General features: G+C 44.8%; 1 protein-coding gene across 4 annotated transcripts; it reads left to right on the top strand.

Annotated features, from left to right (window-relative positions):
- Positions 1–24,578, top strand: LOC113956637 (pseudouridine-5'-phosphate glycosidase-like). 4 transcript variants are annotated; one of them, XM_027663410.1, is made up of 19 exons: positions 6–165; positions 1,923–2,026; positions 2,554–2,668; positions 3,895–4,069; positions 4,679–4,790; positions 5,768–5,874; positions 6,701–6,827; positions 7,372–7,492; positions 7,777–7,862; positions 8,908–9,032; positions 10,298–10,357; positions 14,167–14,233; positions 15,416–15,510; positions 17,091–17,219; positions 18,664–18,778; positions 19,579–19,716; positions 20,379–20,545; positions 20,974–21,062; positions 24,119–24,578. In XM_027663410.1, exons 2-19 carry the CDS (start codon positions 1,933–1,935, stop codon positions 24,312–24,314), a joined length of 2,118 nt encoding a protein of 705 aa, XP_027519211.1. In that variant the 5' UTR covers positions 6–165; positions 1,923–1,932; the 3' UTR covers positions 24,315–24,578. The 4 variants fall into 4 exon arrangements, with proteins under 4 accessions (XP_027519220.1, XP_027519211.1, XP_027519229.1 ...); XM_027663428.1 differs by having other exon boundaries at positions 115–165; positions 1,923–2,007; XM_027663419.1 differs by lacking the exon at positions 17,091–17,219 and having other exon boundaries at positions 1–165.
- The last annotated feature ends 276 nt before the right edge of the window (positions 24,579–24,854 follow it).

Here is a 24,854-nt window from a genome sequence, read left to right as displayed (position 1 = left end):
GCTCAGCTGTGCCTGTGGTTAATAATAAATAGACTCTCTTGGCCAGAAGTCCTGGCCTGCGCACCCCCATGTGCTGCCCGCCCCCCTTCCTCTGCCTCCTCCCGGGCTGCCCAGGCACCGCTCCAGTACCCACCCAGCCTCCCTGCATGAGACGGACACCCAGAGGTAAGAGACAGGCCAGGCCATTGCTCCGTGAGGGCGGATACACCGGATCGATCACAGGGGACACGGTTAGGGATGGTTTGGAAGAGGGAAGAGAGCTGGTCTGTGCTAGAGCTGCCTGAAACTTGCACTACGAATCTGCAGTTTGGTTGAGAGGCAAAAGGCCATACAGGTCTCACTGCAGAACTTGCCAAGTTTCGAAAACCTTTGAGCCAGCTCAGGCTGAGTGTTGGCTGAGTTTCCAGTGGATATCAGCTCAGCCGTATTGGGTTTCAGGTGGTGACCAGCTGGTTTTTATCCACCAGCCAGCACAGCTTGGGCACTCCTGGCTGTTGTGCTTCAGAGTTTCGGGGGTTGTTAAAATTCAGAGCACAGCTCGAGCAGCTCAACCAATCCTTGGCGTAACCTTGTTGCCTTAATGAATTTATTCCAAAGCTGACTTTACCCCAGAGAGCGAGGGCTGTGTAGGTGCACACACAGCAATACCAGAACATTGGCATGAGCCCAGGAACTGCCCAGGCTACTGAGCTTAGCACTGCACAGTTGTAAGCATGAAGTAAGAGCTTTTGTCACTTTTTTTTTTTGTCATCGCATGATTCCATAAACTTCATTAAGAGAACTTTTAGTCCCTATTAACAGTTTGGAAAGTGGAAAATCTTAGTGTTTCAATCAGGTGTGTATTGTGTCTAGTTGATCCGGTGCCACTTTTCTTATGTAACACAGCCCAAGCTGTCCTGTATAGCTGAAGTCTTATATTTGGGCAAATATATTCTTCCTGGGTATAAGAATTTTCTATATAACTGTAAAGCCATGCACTGTACTGAGATCAGAGCCATGTTCTGCTAAGTGTATCATGAACACAGTACTGTATTTTACTTAATTTGCCATCTAAATTACCAATAGGTACAAAGGACCAAGGAAGGGAATCCTTTCCTCCTAGTGAAGGGGTGAGGAATAGAGAGACTGAAGGGATATGGTTAAATGCCCAGGGAAAGTATGTGAAGCAGCCAGGCATTAAGTGAAACTGCCCCGAGGCCCGGACCAGACCACTCTCTTAACATTTACAGCTCTCTCCCCCTCTTTCTCTGTTTGGGAATGAATTTAATTAAAGTGAAAAGGAGTTGCTAAGAGACCAGAGGAGTTCTGGAGTTTGTTGCCGGGGCTGAATTGCCACTCTGCTTCCAAGGCATTGCGCTAAGAAGGATGATGTAACGTGAGCCTACATAAAGCGCTCTCTGCTCTGGGGAAAGCTACTCTTTCCTCTTTGCAGTTCCAGTCCAATTTGCCAGTTCTCAGCTCCTTTCTGAAATGCTTGTTTTCTTCTAGACACCAGCAAAAAACAGATTCATATTTCTATAGCACTACACTGCCTTGTAGATTTCTCCTTGTGACCTTTCATGTTGGAGGTGGCAGTGGCTGAGCCTGAAATCTGTCATGGGCAAGTTGCTTTGGAATTTAAAAAGTTGCCTTCTTCAAAATTCTCCCTAGTTTTTTACTTCTCATCCTTTTCTCTGCTCTACCACAGTTTCAGCCCAGCCTTGATAATGGGCCAGGTGACCTTGTAACTCCATTTCTTCAGCATAACATTTTGCTTTAACACCCTGGCTCATGCTTGAAACACCAGGAAACTCCAGGCAATCTCCTGGACAAGGGTTGTTTGCCTTTCCAAGATCAAGGCAAGAGCTGATATTTTTAGCTTCACAAGGTCACATCGTTGCTAAATTACATCTTTCATTTTTACCTGACTTCTATTATCTCAGGACCATCCATATGCATAAGATGATTAGGAAAATAACCTCCAGCCTGGGAAGACATGTGTCCACCATAGCACGTGGGACCACCCAGGTGAGAAGATTTCTGCATGGTGAGTAGTGTATTCTGAAACAATTCCTGAGTGGAAAGCATTTTCCTCATCTGAATGCAGCAGAGACCTTGCTGGTAGTCTTCTGGGACCACAGCAAAGAGCAACAATTGCATTGGTCTACGATAGTCTTAAAATATATTGAGTTACTATGGTATCCTTGGTGTTTCCACTTATAAAACATATCCCTGTCTTTGGGCATGGTTGCAGGACTCAGTTCATTCACAATAATGTTCAAGCAATGTTCCTGGAACAAATAACAATGTAACTGCAAAAATGGTGGCAGAGGACCATTCACTGATAGTGATGAGGATTATAATTCATATTAACAGCAGAGATATTTTGCAAATATTTCACTTACATAAAACAGAGCTTCAGTCTTCTTGAAGTTATTTGTAAATTCACCCCAAAGAGCAGCTGAAGAGGGGGATAAATTTGCTGTGATGACAACAATTTGCCTTTTATAAAACAGCTCACTAGTTACTACGAATACACATACAAATAACTCACTTTTCTATGTTTATACCCAGGTGCTTATGTCAGGATTCATCCCTCCGTCCAGGAAGCCCTGATGGAGGGGAGACCAGTTGTAGCCTTGGAAAGCACCATCATTACTCATGGCATGGCCTATCCTCTGAATCTGAGGTGGTGGATTTTGATGTTCCTTGTTCAACAAAGTTATAAGAATGAAGCACATACCTGGTGGATCGGTATCAGTATTCTTGATCCAGCCAAAGCTGTTGCAAGACCAAATGTAAATGTCAGGTTTTTAGGCATGCAGAATATGAGCTCAAGTGTTAAAACATTTGTATTTGGACTTTTAAGGACACATATGGGCAGCCTAGTTATTAAATTTCTGTCTTCCTTTAAAATATGGCAGCAGATATGTCATCATTTGCTCTAAAAGAGAGCTACCGGCCTTTTCAGTTGCAGACTTTGTACAGACATTGAAAACACTCTGCAGTTTCTTTTTCTGTATCTTTTGTAATGCAAAAAGGATTGAAACACAATAGGGAAATCTGTTCCTTAGCCTACTCAGAGCAGCTACTGTGAGAGTTGCTGGTCCCTCTCCCTGCCTTCTGTACCATGCATGGAAAACCCCCTACCTCTACCTTTTATTTATTGATGTTCAGTAGACTTATGTTTTTTGAGTTACATTGCACTCTCCCCTCCATCCTTGCTTTCAGAAAGCACAGAAATGTTTTGTTATTAATTTTCCACCTTGCTTTTTACCTGGCCACTATTCTCCCTGACATTCTGTCTTAGAATGAAGCTCTGAAAACTCAGTTTTGGAGAAGAGGTAGTTTCAGTAGTTAAAGTTTGCCTAGCATATGTCCAAGTAATTCAGAAAGGAAGAAGAAGCTGCTCTTAAAAAGGATATTGTATGCTAGTCTGCAACTCTAGAGTACCCTTAGGCAGCAGCTTTTTGGCACTATTGTTACTCTATATCTAACTGCTTGAATTGTGAAAAAATATATTCTGGTCATTTGACCAGGGCTTAAATTAGCTGGGGTTTCTGTGAAGGTCTATGATCTCAGAGAAATAACAAGTAAAAAATACAGAGAGGTCCTATTTTGAAAAGATCCCTATTTTCAGTAGTCTATTGTACAACCAGGTTTGCTTGTAAACCAAATGATTTTTCTTAAAACTGAAGCACAGAGCTTGGACACTGCTGACCTGAAAATGGGAGCTTTACACTTCTACAAGCTCAAGTGCAAAGACTTCTGCCACTAGGAAGATACAGAAGAGGAACAGGACTTAGCCCAAGTCACAAGAACTGTAAAACTGAGAGTGATGGCCATCAAACATGGCAGTTTCTTGCCTGATTGTTTGCCTCCCTAATTTGTGATTGTTGTCTTTTCTCTTTTTAGCATGGCCAGAGAGGTGGAAGAAACTGTAAGAGTAAACGGAGCAGTGCCAGCCACTGTAGGTATTTTAAGGGGCCAAATCCATGTGGGACTCACAGATGAGGAACTCGAGTTCTTGGCAAGCAGTAAAAATGCAGTTAAAGTGTCTCGGAGAGATTTTCCTTTTGTCCTCAGCCAGGTACGGTACACAGACTTTCTGTTGTGGTCTTTTCTACATGGCATTAGTATAGTGCTCTCCAGGTTCAAGCCAGGTTGCTTTTAAACCTCTTGAAAATATAGTGTAATGTAGTATCTTACTGGTAAGCTCAAATGTGGTCCTAACTACAGGAAAGATATCACAGAGTAAGGGACTAGGAGCCATGAAATAGGGCTCCTGAAAAGTCATTCTGGATGGGCTGGCAAGCCACGAGCACTTGGTTAAGAATATTCTTATTGGCAAGATAAGGCATTATCACACTGCATGCAAACTGTGTGACACATTTGCATCGCGAGCTCAAAGTGACAGCTAAAGGTGACACTAGCTGCCCATGATGACTTCTGGTTGGAACGCCCTGGGGAACAAAGGCCTTTGCTATCAGGGCAAGAACAGCTTATGTAGCAGGGATGATGGTGGATGATTCCTCTTCCTTTTTGCCCAAAAGAATATTGTATCAGAATTTCACTGGTCACTTGGTGACAGCAGGCTGTTGTGACACTGCTGCGTGTCAGACCACAACCACTGCTGCCCACATGCTGTATTCTCCATGTCACCCCGGGGCACTGACTGTGACTGGTTGTTCCCTGACAGGGCCTGTCTGGTGGCACTACTGTGTCTGGAACAATGATTGCTGCACACAAAGCAGGAATTCCCGTGTTTGTGACAGGTGGCATAGGAGGTGTCCATCGGGAAGGAGAGAACAGTAGGAACATCAATACATTCTATTTTTCTCTATGTTGCTATTATTTAATTCCATCTTATTCCTTTTCCCCAGTCTATCCTACAGTAACTGTCTGTTCAGAAGAGTAAAGTTATCATTCTTCTTGACCAAACTATGCTTATTTTCTCCCTGGTATCTCCTTTCTAGAAGCTTCAAAATGTTCCTCTTGAGCATAGGCCAATTGTTAAGAGGGTGGGCGTTTCTCTATCTTTTACATACATGTGGTTATATGGATATTGTTTGCTGGTGCAACAGGAGCTGACTGCGCCTCTCCCTCTTTGTAATGGTTGGATAATCTGATACTGGCTACTGAACACAGTGTTGCTGTCAGCTTCTCCCAGATGAGGAGAAAGAGAGTCTCACCACAAAAGATGTTTAGGCTCTGGTCTGTATTGGAGGTGTGTAGTCCTCTCTTAAAAAATGTGCCAGTCTTGGCAGTGTAGTCTGTGAATTAAGTAAATTCTCTCTTCTCAGCCATAGGTATTTCTAGCATAGCACAAATGCAGTGCCCTGCCGTATGCCATCCCTTTCAGATGTGATGTGAATTCCAGACCACGGAGTTTCCTGAGGTCATCAGTGCTCCTGTGGTGCTTTCTTTTTTTTTTTTGCCAGCAATGTCAGTTCTAAACTCAAAATCTCCTTCAGTGATATTCCATCTCCTTGAACTTCATCCTTGCTGTATAACACCTTTTTCTTTCTTTTCTACCAAAGTTTTGCATACTATTTATCAACGTGATCATGGAACCAAGAGATACAGTGCAAGGCTGCACCTCTGCCCTCAGCCATGTAACTTCTTTTTGTCAATATCTCTTTCAATTTCAACAAGTAAAGGCACAATCTAAACCTGTAATATGTGTGTGGACCTAAGCAGTTAGAAAATCAGGCAGTGGCATCCTAGGCAGACACAGCTTTGGAGTACAACACAATCACCAACATGATGACTGCTTGTCCCCTGACAGCTATGGATGTGAGTGCTGACTTGACAGAGCTAGGACGAACTCCGGTTGCTGTTGTATCTGCAGGAGCCAAGTCTATCCTTGATATTGGCAGGACACTGGAATATCTGGTAGGTAGCATGGGCAGCAGGGCCTGAAAGCAGATAATGTTGTTCTTTGTATACGGAATGCCCAGTGGCATGAGGGTAGTTACTAAGCCTAAGACTTTTAGAAACTGTTACTGAGAGTACATGAAGCCATATTTACAGTTCTGTAGTCCTGGGGCTGTACAAGCATGTGGCTACTCCCTAACATAAATCTATCCGTGTCCAAGGGGCTGTTCCAGCAGCTGTTCCAACTGAGGTCAAGGCAGTGCTAACCATGCCCTCTTTCTCTGGCCTTAAACTTGATTTTCTGGGAGAATTCTCCCAGAAATTGATGGATGAGTAAAGATCCATCGAACACTAAATAAAATCAGAATTAAAATGGGAATCCAGATGATTTTCAATAGAGTCACCTTTAAAAGTTTGGTATGTTGGAAACCAGCAGAGCCAGCACTTCAGGTGACAGCCAGCATCAATACTTCTCAATTGCAAACGAAACTCATTTATATTCCTGTCAGCTTATGACATATCTTCAGATTACAGGGTGTTACCTTGGACTCAGTGTTGTGCTAATGACAGCTGCATGGCTTTTGATCAGCTCCAAGCACAAGCAAAGGACGTGCATGCCTCCTCTCTCAGTAAGCCTGATTTGGTCTAGCCAGTTACCATGTCTGGCTCTTTGCTTTGAAATATGTCGTTGGGAGAATGGAATAGAATAGGATGTGTAAAAATAACGAAGCCCTGTGCTAAAGAAAGGCAGTTTCTTTCTGGGTAGAAGGAAAGAGTCCCATTCTTTACTTGGGTTCCCTTTTCCTCTGCTGATTACCTGCTCATCTCACCCCCACTGCTGCAGGAGACTCAGGGTGTCTGCGTGGCTGCCTTTGGAGAATCAAGAGAGTTCCCAGCCTTCTTCTCACGCCAGAGTGGCTTCCAGGCACCATATCACGTCCGGGACGAAGAGGAGGCAGCTAAACTCATTGGTGTGTTTTAGACAGGAAAGGCCCATGTGAGGTCTTGGAAAAGAGGGACACAAGGATCACTTTGGATGAGGCACTTTCTTTAACTCTGGAGAAAAATTTACCCTGAAAAATACACCATCCCACCTCCTCCATTCCTGCTTCAACAGTGCTTTGAAAATGAAGTAGCAAGCAGGGAAGCGCAGTCTTTACAGCAAGTAAAACTGCAAGCCAGCTGCAGCCACTTTGGCATGCTCATTCATTTATGTTCTCTTCACACTGGTGAAGTGGAGGGAATGCACATATTAATATGTTGGCAAAAACAGTTTCTGGGCCTTCAGAAATGGAATCAGTTTAAAAAAGACAGAAATCCTTGCCCCATTTGCTGTACAGACAGGGAGATGTGAATTGGTTGGTGGCTGGAGAAGACCCTGATCTTGAGTCGGCTAAGAACCAGAGCTTCAGCTCTGTGGGTTTCTTCACCCTGTACCCACTCTACTCTATCCTTCTCCTTCAGCACTTGGCTTATCCAAGGAGAACCACTAACAATCTGCCCATCCTCTCCCAGACAGTGCTCTGGGGCTGGGCCTAAGCAACGGGGTGCTGATAGCAGTGCCCTGTCCCCAGGAGCGAGCTGCCTCAGGCCAGGTCATCGAAGAGGCCATCCAGCAAGCTCTCAGTGAAGCCAGGTGAGAAGCAACCTCAACCTCATCCTTTGCTCACCCAGTGGTCCTGAGGCAGTAAAGGAATTCAGGGACAGTGCTACAAGAGCTGTAGCACAGCTTAACCTCGGGCATGGGTGAGCCCACAACATACTTTCAACTGTAGCTTTATCTAACCCAAAGCTTGTTTACAGGACCTTTTTATGGTATGTGGTTACGGAGATAAAGTATCTGCTAGCAACAGTGCTTCTCCTCTGATGCTCTTGCAGCTCAGTCCTTCTCATCTGCAGGCATTTTCTTTATATTTCCAGGTCCAAAGGGATCACAGGCAAAGAAGTGACCCCTTTTTTGTTACAGAAGCTCATAGAGTTAACTGATGGGAAATCACTGGACTCCAGTATCCTTTTACTGAATGGGGAGATAAAAGGAAGTACTCCAGTGTCTTTCATATCTCTTCTGATGGTGCTTGGTGGAAAACACTGCCACTTAATTGACAATCTAGCAAGGGGCAAACATGTCAGTATCTGCAAATAGATGAGAGTTTAGCAGCTGCACCCCAATTTTTCAGGAACATCCTTACTGTCTTCATCCCCTTTTGCATTAAAAAATGGAGGGCAAAACAGACAGCAGGTGGTCCAGAGCCTAAGGAGATCCCTCATATCTGACCCCCAAGCTTGCCTGCTCTGTGATGGAGTGTCAGGCCACTGTTGCCCATGGTGAGATTGCACTCTGGGCTGTACGTCACACTGCCTCATCCAGCACTTCACGTGAGTGTGGAGTAAGAGAAACTTGGAAGAAAAACACCCCTGTGTGAGCAGGAATCCTCTCACACAGGCAAGAAAAATTCATATCTACTGAGATGCCAGCATAGAATCTAAGAGGGCCAGATTCTCATCCAGGCTCTGCTGCCAGCCTTCTAGGAGACTTGACCAATCAGAGCAGATTAGTAAAGGCATTTTTGGAAATTAGAGCTGTATGCAGACAAAAAGTGGGGCTTTCAAAGCCTCTGATACTCTGCCCCCAGTGCAAATACTAAAAAAATTGCTTATAGTGATTTGGCAAGATCTCAGTAGGTATCTCTTTCTGGAAAGCTGGCTAAGATCCTCTAATGTTTTTAGACTCTCAACTCTAATTTAAACACTTCACCTTCTCTTTTCTCTGTGAAGCCTTTGCTTCTATTCCCTGTCTGTCAAATGGAGAAGACAGGTTTTCTTTCTGTGGATACTGGGGGAGGAAGGTGAAAAAAACTGAAAATATCAGAGTGTTTATGCAGTACTGTAACCCATTATACATGCCCCAAAAGGATTATGGTATGGGGAATCAGTTCTACCAAGCCTCACAGCACATATTTCCTGCTTTCTCCCTCTCTGAGTTCCTACATAGGCTTTTAACAGGTCAGTCTTGCTGGTATTTTTTCTTTTCCTCAAAGAAATGCCAAACAGACCTCGCACTGATCCAGAACAATGCCAAAGTGGGCAGCTGCATTGCAGTAGCCCTGAGCAAACTACAGAAAGCCAGAAGGAAGGGGAACCTGCCTCACCGAGGGGACATGGCTGCACCTCAACCAGTGAGTCCTCTGCTGGCCTCCACATGATGCCTCTGTGCTGACAGCACAAGATAAATTTATATCTATTCCCAAAAGTAAAAAGTGACTCATCCAGAGACTAAACTTTCTATTTCTCACTGTCAGACATTCTCCCTTTAGTACTTTTTATTCTTCACAGATAAACATCTTCTCCTCCCCCCTCTATCCACATTTGCAGGGAGTAAACACTGACAATGGCCTAATCCCATTAAGTCTTAGACCATCAAAGCCATTAAAACTTTAATCACATTTTCACCTTTTACTGTGCCCTTATGTACAGCTTTGACTGTATTGCTCTTAGTGCCAGGGAACTCATGACTACAGGAGTAGACCTGGAAGAGGGTGGAGAAAGATATTTTGAGCTGCAGAGCCGTAAATGTTTATAAATATCTCTTTTTGTTGGCCTCCTGCTCATGATTGACAAAATCACAAGAGTTACAGCACATCCAAACGAGATTCACTATAACCCTAATACTCTATTCACTCTCTTGGATTTTGTGTGTGCCATATAGTTTACAGGAAATCTATTTTAGGTGGCCTTTAGAGAGCTGAAAGATTTTCTAAAACCCATTTGCAGTAGGATTTGTCAACATAAAAGAGGGCACTGACTCCAGAAGCAATAACCCAGCATTTGATGGAATGAGACAAAACAGCTGTATGTCCCCAAAGAATCTGGAAACTTCCTGTTTGTGGATCTGTACTGCTTATTCTGGCTTTGAAGGACAATAAAAAAGCAATCTGCAAAGTGTCACCGGGTATGGCAATTCCTCGTGGGAGCTTGCAAGAAATGACTGCATTTTTCTGCCCACTTTTTCCCATTTTCTTTGCTTTTTTCCACAATAGTGCTTGAATGTTTCTGAGGTTTGGTATGTCAGAAATTGTTCCGAGAGATGGCTTCAAAGGCACTAGCATGACCTGACCCATGTGACTTCTTACATTACTCTGTCACCTCACAGAGAAACCACCAGCACCCCTGTGTGCACAGAGTCACATCCCACCTGCCACGCTGGGGAAGGCTATCAGCAGGCATAATTCAGAAACCAACATACAGAAGAGATTTTGATTCTTTCTAATTGGGATTGTACCAACCTGTGTCTAGCCATCCAAAATAAGCACTGGCCTTTGCACTGTAAATGAGACAGCTTTCAAGAGGGGTGGGAAAAGTGACTAGGAAAAGCAAACATGACTTGGAAACTTTTTCCTCCAGTCCTTCCAACCACTTTTTACCTCTTTCTTCCCTCTTAAAGGTGGTGATTGGAGGTATCAACGTTGACTTTATAGCCAAGGCGCAGAACCCTGACATCCTGGTACTGTATCTATAGCAGTTTTCTTACCACCATTGCATTTCCAGCTACTTTTAAAGGAGTGCCTTTAAAAGGGGATCGGGGGGAAGGCATTATCCATGTATGATATCCACATGTCTGTATGCATACACACACACAAGCAGGTCTAGTGCTACATATTTGGTGTGTTGTCTAGGTGGGCAATGGAGTGAAATATAGTGACCTACTCTGTCTCCATGCTGAAAGTCACCATCCCTGCCACTCAAGACAGGGACAAAGCAATCCATACAATCTCCACATAGGACTCTGGCCTCTACAGCCTTTGTTAAGGTGCCTTGAGGCTGTTTCCTGATGCCTCAAGCCCAAAGAGCTCTTCTAGCAGAAGAGGTGCCCAGGGCACTCTCAACTCATGTGTACAAAGAGCAATAGGTAAAGACCCTCACTATGCTGTGTCAGCCCCTAATTCAAGATCCCACAGTGAGGAAATCCCTAGCTAAGAGCCAGCTCTGGCTGTCTGGGACTGCCTTAGCTGTGGAAAACAGCATGGATAAGAGCAAGAGTCTCAGTGTAGAGTACTCGTGAAGGATTTGAGTCATACACAGAAAAAAAAAAATAAATAAAAAAGGCTTTAAAAAATAGAACATTCGAAATGTTATCAGACCCTTTTCCTCTCAATTTGGTTTGAACAAGAAACAACCAAGAAGCTCAAATGGAACAGACCTGGGACTCCTCTATGCAAATGGTGGCCATTTGCATGGCCTGTAAAATTTTTGTTTAGCTATATGAAGTACTGCAGATTGAGGTGGTGAAACTTGCTCAAAAATTCTCTAGTGTCTCAAATTACCCTATGCTGATCGCCAAGGCAGGAAGCTTTCACCATGAGATGGGGCAGCCTCAGTCAGATAGGGAAAGATGTGATGGGAAAGCTGTCCTTAAGGAATTTGGCTGTTGCATGATACAAAGGCCAAACAGTGTTATAATGGTCAAGGGTGAAATATGCTGTGGCATTGGTTATGAAGGCTTGCAAACCCAAGAGTTTGAGTGTTTCACCTGTGATCTAACCAATACCATACATAGCCCACGCTCAGCTGTCAGGATAAGGAGCAGAGCTGTGTCCAAGGGTGGATAAGCATTTCTTGGCATGTCAGACATGAGTGAAAATCCCTGGACCACCTATAGCATGGTGAGAGGGCCAAGGACCACTATAGCCCCCACTGGGAACTGTTGACAAGGAAAAAAGGAGATTTTTAGTGTTGCTTGGAAAGGTGAGATGTTAGCTGCCCTTCTGTATAGTAGCAAGCCCTAGAGCTGATAGTCCATCATGACAGCTATCCAAATGCCAAGCTGCAGGAGGATTTGGGAACTGACAGCCAAAATGTTCCTGCTGACAGCTACTGTGGTTAGGCAGAGAGGAAAAGGCTCTCTCAACAGTATTGCTTTGTTTTGACTTTCTAAAGAGATTTTTTCCAAAGGGCTCAGCACCCAGCAGGTCCCACCTTTATGCCTGTTAGATTTGTTGTAGAGCACTGGGGTACCACTCGCACCTCATGGCATCTCAGCAGGAAAGCAGCTGTATTCTGTCCTGGTTGTAATTCCCACGTGGCTTTCAAGGCTACCCAGAAGCTGTGTTTCATATGTAACTATCTGACCTGCTGAGAACGTTGCATAGTTTTGCTCAAAGAAAGGTGCTGGAAGAAGCATTATGGTTATAACTCCCCCAGGACACCCAGAAGTTGAGCAGAGTCTCACTTTTACATTAAGAATTCAAATCTCTTAAGACATTGAAGAGTGTTCCAGAAGCTCACTCAGTTCTCTGAAACACTGCCAGAAAGCATTAGCCCAGCCTTATTTCATATCACTTCAACAAGTCCATTTTCATCTAAGTTCTTTCATCTCAGCCAGCCCCACCTCACCACAATGTAGAGGAAATACCCGAGTACCACTCAGACTTGGAGTTACAACTGAGGTGGCAAAGTGTGATGAGAGTCATTCTTTTTTTTTTTCTTCAAAAACTGGCTGCTGGTTTCTCTCTCACTGCACCCACCTGCTACTTTAAAGAGAGATCTAGCATCTTCATTTTTTTTTAGGCCCTGTAGGGTTGTACAACAGCAGAGCTCACCCACAGGTGGATCCCTGAGTGGGAGGCTGGTATATCTGCTCTTAGGGCAAGGCTTGGCATAAAAACCCAGCAACTCTGCCTCTGGGAGCACAGGGAACTAAAAGAGAGGATCGGCATGCCAGGCAACTAAAGGTCTTCATGAGTATTTTCACCATTCCTGCAAGCATCAGTTTTAGAAAACAGATAGTGGAACTACATAAAACACAGTTTGTGCTCATTACTGATGGCAGTGAGCACCCTCTTTTAAGACTGAAACAGTGGCCAGTGTTCAAAGCCATGTTATTTGACTTGCCTAAACAAGCACCCTTGCTTTTTACTTTGGAGTGTTGGGATTTTTTTTCCTTGGCTGACTATATTACAGATAGTGAGCTTCAGAGTTAAAATAGCTGAGCTCAATGCTTTTGAAATCTGCAGCACTCAACAGAACACAGCTGTAGATGGAAATATCCTCATTCCCAGCAGTGCCAGTGGCAATTCCCAGGGAGCATGAGAAAATGCAACCAAGGGGCATTTGTGTTAATGAGAAATGACAAGTAATGGAAAGATGGACAGAGGCCATAAGTTGTTTATATAGAGGCAGTTCTGCTCAGGTGATGTGAACAGTTCACGGCTTGGAGAACTGCCAGACAGAAAAGTAAAGGTGTCAAGAATTAGCACCAAGTCTTACAAAGTACAGAACTGGGGAGAGTCAGAGCTACAAAAAAGAGCCTGGGGATCAGAGCAGAGTAATAAAAGAGCATACTTAGGTGGGAGAGCAGCCTCTTACTGTTGTAGGGCTGGATGCAGGAGAAAGAGTTGTGTGCAAAGGACAGATGTACCGCTTCACGCAGGGGAAGAAGAGCCCTTGGGGAGCTTCAGTTATACCCTATGAAGATCACTATGACTGCCAGTGGCAAGCTGGCTCCAGAAATGGAAAATATGTGTCAGGATTTTATGAAACAAGAGCTCTAAAACCATTTGATAGTCAGATGAAGCCCAGATTGATCTGAGCACTTACTGATGTAATTCTTCTGGCAGAGGAATTAGGAGATGGGTGAGCGATTGCCTGTGTTCTGACACTTTGTCTATTTGTGACAGAGAGGCAGATGGACAGAGGAGTGGAAGGCAGAGCCAAGAGAAAAGAGAAGTTGATAGCCATACGTAAAAAAGAAGGGTATTTTTTATGAGAGAGATGTTTGGGAAGCAAAGGGTGAGTGAAAAAATCTTCAGACTTTTCAGATCCTTCCATGAATAAAGTACAGAGGCAGTACAGGCAAAGGTAACAAATATCATTTTAGGTTCAAAAAGGAAAATAAATAAAACCCCCAAACTGTTTAAGGTGGGAGCTAAGTGGCCTGGAAAGCAGCTGCAGAGCCCATCAGGTCTGGGTCAGCAGCTCTGGAGTCCCAGCAGGTCAATTCAGACTGCTGCTCATAGCAACAGAAACACTCATTAGTGTAGTTCTAGGAGGTCTTAGCAAATAAGACCAAAATAGCAATTCATGGGGAGATGAAGTGGTTTTCCCCTTCCAGAAAGCAGCCCCTTGCCATTGAGATTGAAGTCTACAGATGGCCACAGAAGTTTGTATTGCCCTCAATCTGTTAGCTGGATGCCCTCTGCTCCCTCTGATTGCTGAAATATATTTCAACAACATCAACTTCACATGTTGATGGAGACATGGCATCTATGCCAAGCAGCCCTCCCAGTTTTACCAACTAACAGCTTTTTCTTCCAGGGTGGTGGGCAAACAAATGCTGGAAGAGTGAGACGAACCTTTGGCGGTGTTGGAAGAAACTTGGCAGGTGCCTTGTTCTTGGGTTTGCCTGCGGGTGCATGCCAGCTGTGATTCGTCCTTTGGTATTCCTTCAACAGCAAATGTTTAATGATGTCAAGATTTGGGACACATTAGGCAATATACCAGTGGGCAGACTGCTTGGAAAAGGCAGGGGCCATTCCAAGAAATAAGAGGGGAGGGAGTTGAGATCAGAAAAGGAAGGTCCACAAATATGAAGCTAACTAGCATATAGCACCCTGACCCCAAATCAAAGTTAAATAAGTATCAGCATTCTCCAATGACTACTGAGCAGCCTGGCCCTCAGATTTAATTAGTGCCAGGTTGTAGTCACAATAGAAGTATGTTTTGAGGAAGAATTTGAAAGGAATAAGCTTGTTCAAAGGTGATCAACCACGTACTATGGACAAGGGAGACTGGGGTACAGGAGTTACTGTAGAAGAGAAAGGGCTACAGTCCTTGGCAATAGCAAAAGATCCCACTGTACCTGGTGCTCCACCATAAGAAGCAGCAGACCAGTCTTTGTGTATTGAAATTAACAGGGGCAGATTACAGAAAGATGTTAGGATTATTCCTTCTTTTAGGATTATTCCTGCTTTTAGATGTTTCCCAAATCTTCCTAACATAAATCTACTGTCACTTCAGATCACTAATGAAGAAGCTTGAGTGGAAAAAAAAACACCCCAAAATATCCATGCCACCCACTGAGGTATAATTTGTAGTAACTTGAAGGGAGAGGATGAAGGGTTTCCCATGAATCCACTTAGATTCAGTGGTTCTAGTGAGATATCATTGTGGGAAAGCAGTGTGGGAAGGCCAGCAGCAAAAAACACCATGCACAGAAACATTATGGGAAAACCTATATGCCTGTGATGATAAAGGAATTGATGCCAAAAAAGTGCAGGATTTTCTTCCCCCTCCTCTTTTCCTCCACTCACAGATGTTCCAAATAATACCAAATTTCAGAGTGCTGGTGCAGCTTTCTGCAGAATCACCTCACTCAGCTCCAACCAGTCATTTGCAACAGCTGCAGCTGAATTTTGTCTTGATTATCCTTCTAGGCAAGGACTGATGAGCATTAAATTTTCCAGGAGAGGGCTTTCCTACAGACACCCATCCCGTACAGGCTGTCACTGTGTTCACACTAATCTGGTGGATTTGTTAATAGCTTTTGTTTCCATTTTCTTTTTAGACTGTTTAAGCCGTCTTGGACAAACTCCTCTCCTTTTATCAGCCGTGGGGAAGGATGAGCATTTACAGTCTGTCCTGCACTACTGCCACCACATGGTATGTTGCACAGCAGTGGCACCTCAAAAACATGGAAGTGATGACAATATGTAGAGGGAAAAGTCTTCTCAACCCTGGCAGGCATCAGAACCACCTTTCATCAGGCTTAGAGTAGGAATAATTCAATGTTTCTTTAGTTACAGACAACTGGAAAAGAAGGAGCCAGCCCCATAAACATAGGTTAGATGTATGTAACATTTAGAGTCTGAACCATGGGGTCTAAATTCAGCTCCAGCAAGTGCTTGCAGAAGATAAAGAGGTAAATCAGGAGCAACCACGAAAAATTCTAGTAAGGGCTAAGCACAGCAACAAGTATGTAAACCTTGACCCTGAGGATACACAAAGCAATGCTAAAAATCAACCTGGCTTGGGTAAAGCCCAAGACAGAGAAAACCTGTAACTAGGATTGCAGGCTGGACACCCCCCAAGCTCAGAGGAGCAGGGTCCTCTACAGAGCTGCAGACACTCCCCTTACCTGTGCTCCAGGGGAATACTTGACTTCAGCAGCAGCTTGTCCACTCAGGTCAGGGAGCCAGGAGCAGCAGGAGCTCCCTGGGACATCAAGGCAGAATATCACCACCCCAGCAGGGAGCAAAAAAAGCCAGGAGGGCAGCCCTAACCTAGGGCATAAGGCAACTCCATAGAGAAGAGGCAGGACTGAAGGCAAGGCAAGGTGGATACAGCCCCCAGGTGAGGCTGGTCAGGATCATTGAGGCTTATGAGTGCCCTCATGACCCTGGTACTCAGAGCCCATAAGGCCTTAATTCTGGCTATCTTAGCAACTTAACAAGTTGAGCAATGAGAGCTCCATTTTGGTTTATAAAGGCTTCATAGTGGCTGGTCTCTAATCCCTCCTCTACACAGCACAGTTTGTGCCACCAAAGTGAGCAGTCTCCCAAGGAAGGATGGACTTACTGGCCAGCCACCATACAATCCTTACTTGTAGCAAAACACATTCCTACCAGTTTTGGAGAGGACTCTTTCCCTGAAACCTCCACCTTCCCTGTCAACTTCTGGGGTGGATGCATTTCTCTGTCCACGTGCTCCTTCCAAGACATGCCCTGAATTCTCTAAGCAGATCATTCACAAGACCCGCAGGGGAAGGACACGACACAGCTACATCTGCCCCACTGCTGCAAAAATGGCTCCAAGGCTGCTTTTAGAATCTGGCTGGGCAGTTCATGAGGTGGCCAATGTAACTGCTAGCAGTGTGCCACCAACACATGCCAGCACGTCAGCGGGCCATCAGAGTGTCACACAAGCTACGGGAGTGGATGGCTGGAGCAGACAGGGCTGCAGACCACTGTTCTGTTATGACAGAGACACAGCCTGTGGAACTGCATGGCAGAGACCTGTCACTCTCATTTACTAAAGGATTGCTTTAACCTGTGTTGCATTGAAAATATTCAAAAGTAACTATGTACCAGCACTGTCTAGACTGAGATACTGCTGAAATGCTGCTTATCCCAAGAGAGAAGGGCACTGGAAGGGAGAACAGCCAGCTGGGCTAGAGAAAGATTGAACCAAGTGTGACAGGGAAGAGAAACATGCTCCATGTGTAACTGTCCTCCCTGTTTCAGGACATGAGCGCTGTCCTTCAGCTGGAGGGGAAGAGCACAGCCACTTACTGTGCTGTGGTCACCAGTGCTGGGGAGCTCAGCATCGGCTTGGGAGATATGGACATCCACCAGCAGATCACAGAGCAATACGTATGCACACCATCTGATTTGTAAGCTTTTCTTACGAGAACGAGTGTGGACCTGTGACAAAAGGCCACTGGTAAAACCTGTACCAGGGAGAGCGGGTGTGCAGAGGGACATGGGAGATGCTACAGTTAACCCCAGCCACTGGCCACTGAGATAGCAGCATGAGAAGCTACCAGAGCCCTCTGTTGCTGCTGACTCAAGTGGAGTTTCTATCTGTTTCTGGTCCATAAGTATCACCACTACCATGATCCATGACACATAGCCAGAATCCTCTTCATTAACTTGTCCAAGCTAGCCTGTAATTTTTGGTGCCTTAAAGCCAGAAATAAATCCAGTCTGCAGAAATGATATTTCTCCTTATAGAGAAAATAAAATTAAAAAAAAATGGACAGAACACTGGTTAAAGCAAGTTTTCCTCTTCTATCCCCTCCCCACCATTCCTGTTGTTTCTACATGCTGAGTTGTATCAACAGAAACTGTTGCTCAGCACATCCAAACATTCAAAAACATCAGGGCTAATGGAAGCAGTGATTAAGGACTGATTCAGTGAAAGCCCCTCACTGCACCCTCCTTCCCTACTCATTCTTTTATTGACAGAACAAAAGCCTGTGCTTCAGGACTGACAGCAACATGAAAGTTAAGTGCAATTTACTTACCAGTGGCATCTCCCTGAGGTGGAGCCCTCCTAGGCAAAAATATGGTCATCATTCCAATTTACATCCCCACCCTGCCTCCCCCAAACCTTGGCACAGAAAACTGTTACATGACAGATTAATTCTCCTGAGCTCTATGAAACAGCTTTGACCAGTGGAAATTCTGAACCAGTCTTCTTCTGCAAAGTGCATTCTGGCAGCACTTCATCCTGCCAGGACTGGCAGAGACACAGGAGGGATGCTGCACAAGTGCCTGTAGTGCTGGCCTGGCATCCAGACAGTGCTCCCCAGAGAGCCAAAGGAGAGAACAGCAGCTCCCCACTCTACTGCTCCATTGTCCTCCATCCCTATGGGATTCAGTAGGGCCAAGGAGTAAAATGGTGATGAACAACCTGTCTTAGGAGGCACTGTGCACAGAGGACATCTAAATGACATGCAGAGTGAGAAAAGGTGTAGTGAAGCCAGGCATGGCACAGGGAATCCTGCAGTGGCATTAAAGCAGCATTCTCTTTCCCTACAGTGGTCTAGTGAGTACCAGCAATTATCTTTCTTTGCCAGAGGGACCCTGCCAGTTGAGTCCAGCACTTGATGACAGGGAGCAGGGGAAGGAGAAGGGGAAGAGATGAGACAAATGGAAAAATCCATTTCCCTTGGTGAATCGCTCTCGTAGGTTCATACCTGCACCTAAGGGCTGCAATACAAGTGACAGTCCTGTATCAAGTCTAACTAGCAATCGTTTTGTCCCTCTGCAATGACTCAAGCTGTCTCTCCTCCATGTCCTGGATTTTCACTAGGTGTCCCAGTTCAAGGAGAACCTGTGTCAGGCCCCGCTAGTTTGCATTGATGGAAATGTGCCTCTTTCCACTATTCAGTACGTCTGCCAACTAGCTAAAGAGCATCAGCTAGCAGGTAAGGGCAACTTGCCCAGCTCTGGCCCTGTAGCTCCTTACAGCCTGTGTGCCAAGACATTCTGTGTATCCTGAGCCCCAGCCTCTGCTGCTTGCTGGAGATACCTAGCTACTGTCTGACATGCCTCTTTCTGTACTCTGTTACTTTGTTTCCAATGGACAAAACATTTCTGATTTCTCTTGAGTTTTCCTCTTTCTACAGCTAAATCACATTTCCTAAAGTGCAGTTGGTATAGCCCTTGGGCACTGCCAGAAAGCCAGGGGAAGCTGCTCTCATTGTCTTTAATCTCAAGGCAAGTGCCAATTTGAGCACTTCTGCCAGTTTGAGCAGCAATATAGTTTGCTTCTCAGAATAAGTCCTAAGGCACCTTTTGAGAGAATTTCTTTCTCACTTCCCAAAAAATAAATACCCCCCTCCACTGGCATGCTGGGGACCCTTCACAAGGCTTCCAAAACCTTTGGAGTTACACTTTCATTTTTAAAAGCAAATCCTAAAAGAGGACACAATGATCTTAAAATCTGGCAGACGCCCCAAAAGCAGCTAAGACAAGTAACAAAACTGAAGTCTGATGGTATCACTCCAGAGCCAGAAGCAGCTGTCTCATTGCTGAGCACTGAAAAGCAGCCCTTTGGAGACCTTGTCACGAGCATGGGGGAAATAGTATTTAAGTTTCTAATAGATTACTTATGTAACTCCAGTTGTGCAGAACACGCTAAGCCTTCTGCACTGCATCCTGCTCTGACGTAGAGATGAGCCACTAATTAATTAATTAACTAACCAATTGCATTGTTGTTTTGAAGTGTGCTATGAGCCAACAGATGAGAACAAGGCCTCTAAGCCGTTCCTCTCAGACAGCTGGAAAGCACTCACATACATTTCCCCCAACCTGCAAGAGCTAAGAGCAATAAATCGGACCCTTGGGAACCCTGTGCCAGCAGGTATTTAATACTCAGAAGGATCAGCAACACTTTTAGATAACCTACATCCTGGAGAAGAGCATTTTCTGCTCCAGTGCCTATTTTAAGCGAATTGGGTTATAACAGTGGAAATTCTTAAGTGCTTTTGGTGTCTTGCACCTTACAGCCATATCTGCATGGATTGTATGGACTGTTGATCTATCAGAGAGCACAGCAGGCCTGGGATGGCTCCTTGTCCGAAACCAGAGATCCCATTTGCCTCACTTCATCAGCTAAGCAGGAGCAATTTCTGATTTGTAAACGTGTCTCTGAAGCACAGTGCTCTGAAGCATCTGTCCCAACAGTACCATCCTGTGCAGAAATGAAACACCCCACCAAAGGCAGGTGGAAATCCAACAGCATTAAGACAAGGAAGCTGTGCTTCAAGACAGTTTTTTTGATCTCTACAGACACATTTGATCCCTTTGGGGGTTGGGTTCCCCAGCATAGAAATATAGTATGGAAGCCTAGCACTGAGGAATTCCTTGTTTCCCATAATTTGAAGAAAAAAAATTTATCAACCACATCTCAGAAGTGCTCATAAATACTAGTAGAGGTGCTTGTAAATGGGCTGTCAGCCCACAGAAAGATCAGTTGAGGACGTTTACAGTTATAACACGGTTTTCCTTCCCCACTCTCTGAAGAGCTGCCATCCAGGTTGGAGGACGTTGTCCAGACTGCGGTGGCCTTGGCTTGCCCTTTGCTGGCCCACCTGCAGTGTGTGGTGGTGACCCTCGGCACTCACGGCATCCTCCTGTGTGGCAAGAGCCTGGGAGGGAGCATCTTGCTTTGTCCAGGAGCTCATGAACAGGTAAGGGCGCAGCAAACTAACTCTGAGCTCTCAGTTGCTTCTTTCTTGGACCATATTGCACTGTTACTATTTCTGGTGGCACGGCAGCAGTCCTAGGAAACATGGCATCAGTGCTGGAAAATGTATGTGTTTGGGAGGTGGGATACACAGCTCTGAAAGAAAATCAAGTTGTCTGTCCATATACTGCTGGCTCCTAGCAGCAGTGTTTATAGTCAGTTAGTTTTAAATGTGCTTCCATGAATATTCATGACTGCTAGCTTCATTTTCAGGAAGCTTCATTAAAATTATCTCTTCCAAAGTGTGAAAAAAGATTATTGCTTTTTTTTCACTCTTTTCTTTTTTTGTCATCCATGCAGGTCTGGCATCACCCACATCAGACCTTATCAGCTTTGGCAATTCCCACTAATTTCCCTTCTCTACTCCCACAGACTGCTGCTGCCAGCCTCTGTGCCGCCCACTACCCCACCATCCCCATCAGCAGAGAGGAGATAGTCAATGTCTCAGGAGCTGGTGACAGGTATATTGCTCACTGCTTTGTGCTCTCCAACTAAGTGTGGAAGGGCCATAATCGGATTTCTTTGAAATTTTACTGCAAAGGCGAGAACGACATTCTGCTACTAGAGGAAGAGACACCAAAGACATGAGAACAGGGCTGGTTACTGTGACTCCTTGAAAAGCTCGATAAAAATGTCCCCTGAAGCATCTTGGAAGGCTTGCCATCATTAGTTTTGCTTTTCTTTAAGATTCAAGCCTTTCCTGGCAATCTAAGAGTTCTGAATTAGTCTGGGCTGAGCTGCTAAAAGCAAAGTAAACCACCTTACATCAAAGCTGTCTAACTAACTAACTGCTTTACTTCCACACTTCTCCAGTGGAAGTGGAACTGCCACTCGATAGCAAAAATGGCCCTATAAAAGCATTTCATCAGGTTCTGCATTTGCCTCTGGCAATTTTGAAGCTGTTGCTTCAAAAGAGTCTGCTGTATAATTTGCCTGGCTGTTCACACAGTGCTGTACATAGGAGTGGGAAATGACAGCTATTTTAGCTAGCCCTGCTGATCAATTCTCAGTCTGTCAGAGTAATATTTTATTATGCTCCTTTTTAACTTGACAAACTATATGTAGCAGGCAGGGTTGGTTTTCTTTTTCTTGCTTCTTATGGTGAAATAATTGATTCCATCCTTTCATTGCCTTGGGCTAGACCAAAAGTCTGTATGTGGCAGATATTTCCTTTTCTTTTTCTATGGTTACCTACCAATAACTCACCATTGCAACACTTCTTTTTTTCTATTATCAGTGGGCAGAATGAAAAGGTTTTTTGTGGGGTTTGTTTGTTTGTTTGTTTTTAAACATACAGAGTCCTCAATATTTCACTTAGGATCAATCAATAACTTCTTGCCAAGCTAGTTAGGCCACTTAGCACCAGGACATGCTCCTTGTGTCCCAGATCACCTCTGAGATGAGCTGACTGCAACTGCAAGCTGGTCTTCTCTAGGGTTGTTTGGAGCAATAGGTGTAACAGCAGGAAAAGGGGCTGGAGGAACTTCATGGAGTCAGCCTGTCCTAAGGAGAGCTGAGTTTTGTTCATGACTCCAACAGATGTTTCCAGTGTCTGCCAGCCCCTCCAGGGAGCCTCCTCTCTGCACCATTTGCTCAGAACACCAGTACCCCTTACTGCACGACAATTTTTTCTAGAGGCTAATGTAAACTAAACATGTTCCTTAGGGATTCCTTTCCCTTTTTAAAAAGTTAAATTAAGAGAAGACCAAAGGTGAGATAAAGTATGCCACTGCCAACCACCTCTACTGAGTTATCCTGGAGAACCTGGAAGTTTATTTTTCCTTCCAAAGCTATCTGAGAGCTAGGGGCCCAACGCTGCTCCCATTCCTGAGGTAACATTTGTCTGGAAATCCCTCTCCCCAGAGTCCCCAAATCCATGTGGGGGAATTTTCATAGTCCTCTTGTTTGTCCAGGGTTTTCTTTCCTAATAACCTCAGCTGCTCCCCTGAGCTGCAGAAATTCCTATTCTATAGAGTAAGAGTGCCAAAGCAGGCTGGAAATGCCAGGACACTGCAGTGACATACACGCCATCTCCACAGCACATGAACTGGTAACATTGCTCAAGCCCAGCCTGTTGGCACTTTTATAGGACTATCATAGAATCACAGAATGGTTGGGGTTGGAAGGGACCCTCAGAGGTTATCTAATTTTAAACCCCCTGCAATGAGCAGGCACATCTTCAACTAGGTCAGGTTGCTCAGAGCCCCATCCAACCTGGCCTTGAACATCTCCAGGGATGGGGCATCCACCACCTATCCAGGCAACTTGTACTTGTTTCACCGTTCTCATTGTAAAGAATTTCTTCCTAATATCTAATTTAAACAATAACACTTCCACAGCTTGGCCCCCGTGAACCCTCACACTTTTGAAGCACTGGTCAGGGAAGAGTGCACACCCAGAAACAGCAATCCAGGGCACTTCTTGCCTTGCTTTGACCCTGTGGCTCTCCCACAAGTCCAGAGGTGCTGCCCAAGGAGCTGAGTGTGTGTGCAGGTGGCAGCAGCAGCTGTTTGCTCCTTGCATGGGGCTGCCGTGACAACGTAACACCGCCTGCCCGCACACGGCATTGCTAGGGGATGCTCCCCCAAATATTTACTCTCAACCTCTGGAGCTGTTGAGAGATTGAACACTTTATGGAAGTCATAATCTTCTGTGCCTTTGTTATGGATAAAAAGATGTTAAGGTAATTAGCCCGAGTGCAAAAAAAGGGCTCTTTCTCCCTTCCCCATAGATGTGCTTATTAATCCTCCTTGCCATCTTATTTTCCTTTCCTTGCTTCTTCCTCTCAAATGGCATTGTCTTCTCCCTTCTCTTTCACTTCTCCTTTATCCTTTCCGAGCTTCAGAACATCATTAGAGTAGTTAACTGTGAATAAAGAGTAGTTGTTCCCAGTCTATCACAAACACTGCCCTGCACGTATCCGTGCCTCAACTGAGCCTTCCCCTGCAAGTCAGGTAGATTCCAAAGTCATTCCCTTCTCCTGGTGTCTGCCTCAGTGCCTTGTGGGGACTGAGGATGACAACTGTTGTTGCAAGCACTCACACAATTTTTACTGGGAAATCTCAAATGGAAAACCACAACAAACGTTTTCAAAAATCTGAATTTCCAATCTCATTTCAGCTTTGGATTTCTTTTTCCAGCTGTGCCTGTTGTCCCTCTCACTTAGGTATGGAAACTTTACTTCTCACCCTATCCAACCTCTATAGGGAGAGGAGGGGACATAATGAGGCACCAACAAAGAGCAGAGAAATGACAAAATAATTAGAGAGCAAGGGAAAAGTATATTCTTCCCTTCTTAGACTCCTTTCTTTTCTCCTGCCTCACCTGGAAAACTGAGGAGAATAGAAAATGTGATGCAAGAGAAAGTGCCTCAACTTCTGAGATGAGAAGTTGACATATTCAGCTTCTGTAAGTGTTGGTTTGGATCCAAATGAAAGCCCTTACAAATGAACGGCCACGTTCCCGAGTTCAAAACTGTTCCCCTCTTGTTCAAAACCATCTTTCTTTCTCTCCACAGCTTAATGGCAGGAATCCTTGCGGGGATGCTTGCTAAACATGACACAGACACCTGTGTCCAGATGGGTCTGCTTGCTGCAAGCTTGTCTCTCCGTTCCTATGAGCCCATTTCCCCGGAAATCAGCACTTCCAGTGTCAGCCAGGAGCAAGTCAAGAGCAGGAGCTGGCCAGAGGTGAAGGTATGGAAGATGGACTAGAACAGCATGGCTTTCTCATCTATCACCTCCTTGAAGTCCCAGCATTCCTATTTCCAGGAACTGAACTGTTTTAAGCGTTGAGTTCAAAGGCTGGGTGCTGACTAGAGGATTTAGACTTTCAGTGCACGGTACTTTTTGGGAGGTGAAGTGTTTGTGGAGTGCATTTGGTGAAAACTGATATTGCACTGTTCACATTTATGTTTGTCTGCTGTTGTTAACTATCCTTCTTTTTAATTTTTAAAAAAATTTTTATTTGGTGGGTTACAGCAACCACAGCTTGGTTCTTCTGCCTGTTGACAGTATATCTCACCCACCCCTCATCCCTCCATCTAATGGGAACATTCATCTGCTTTGGGCCTGAGTAAATGCTTAGGGAAGGAGGCCCTGAACCAGGGAAATTCCACGTAAATGAAAATTGGTTTCTGGTCTTTCAGACCTCCTGCTTCCCTGACCTCCAGTCCTTCTAGATTGTCTATTGAGGGAATTTATTCTTCCTCCACCTTGTGTCACCGTTGCCCATTATCATGGTAGCTCCTCAGT

Source organism: Corapipo altera, unplaced genomic scaffold (genome assembly GCF_003945725.1).
Source record: "Corapipo altera isolate COAL_440 unplaced genomic scaffold, ASM394572v1 1, whole genome shotgun sequence".
Classification (NCBI taxonomy): Eukaryota; Metazoa; Chordata; class Aves; order Passeriformes; family Pipridae; genus Corapipo; species Corapipo altera.
This window is presented reverse-complemented; position numbering and strand designations above follow the sequence as displayed.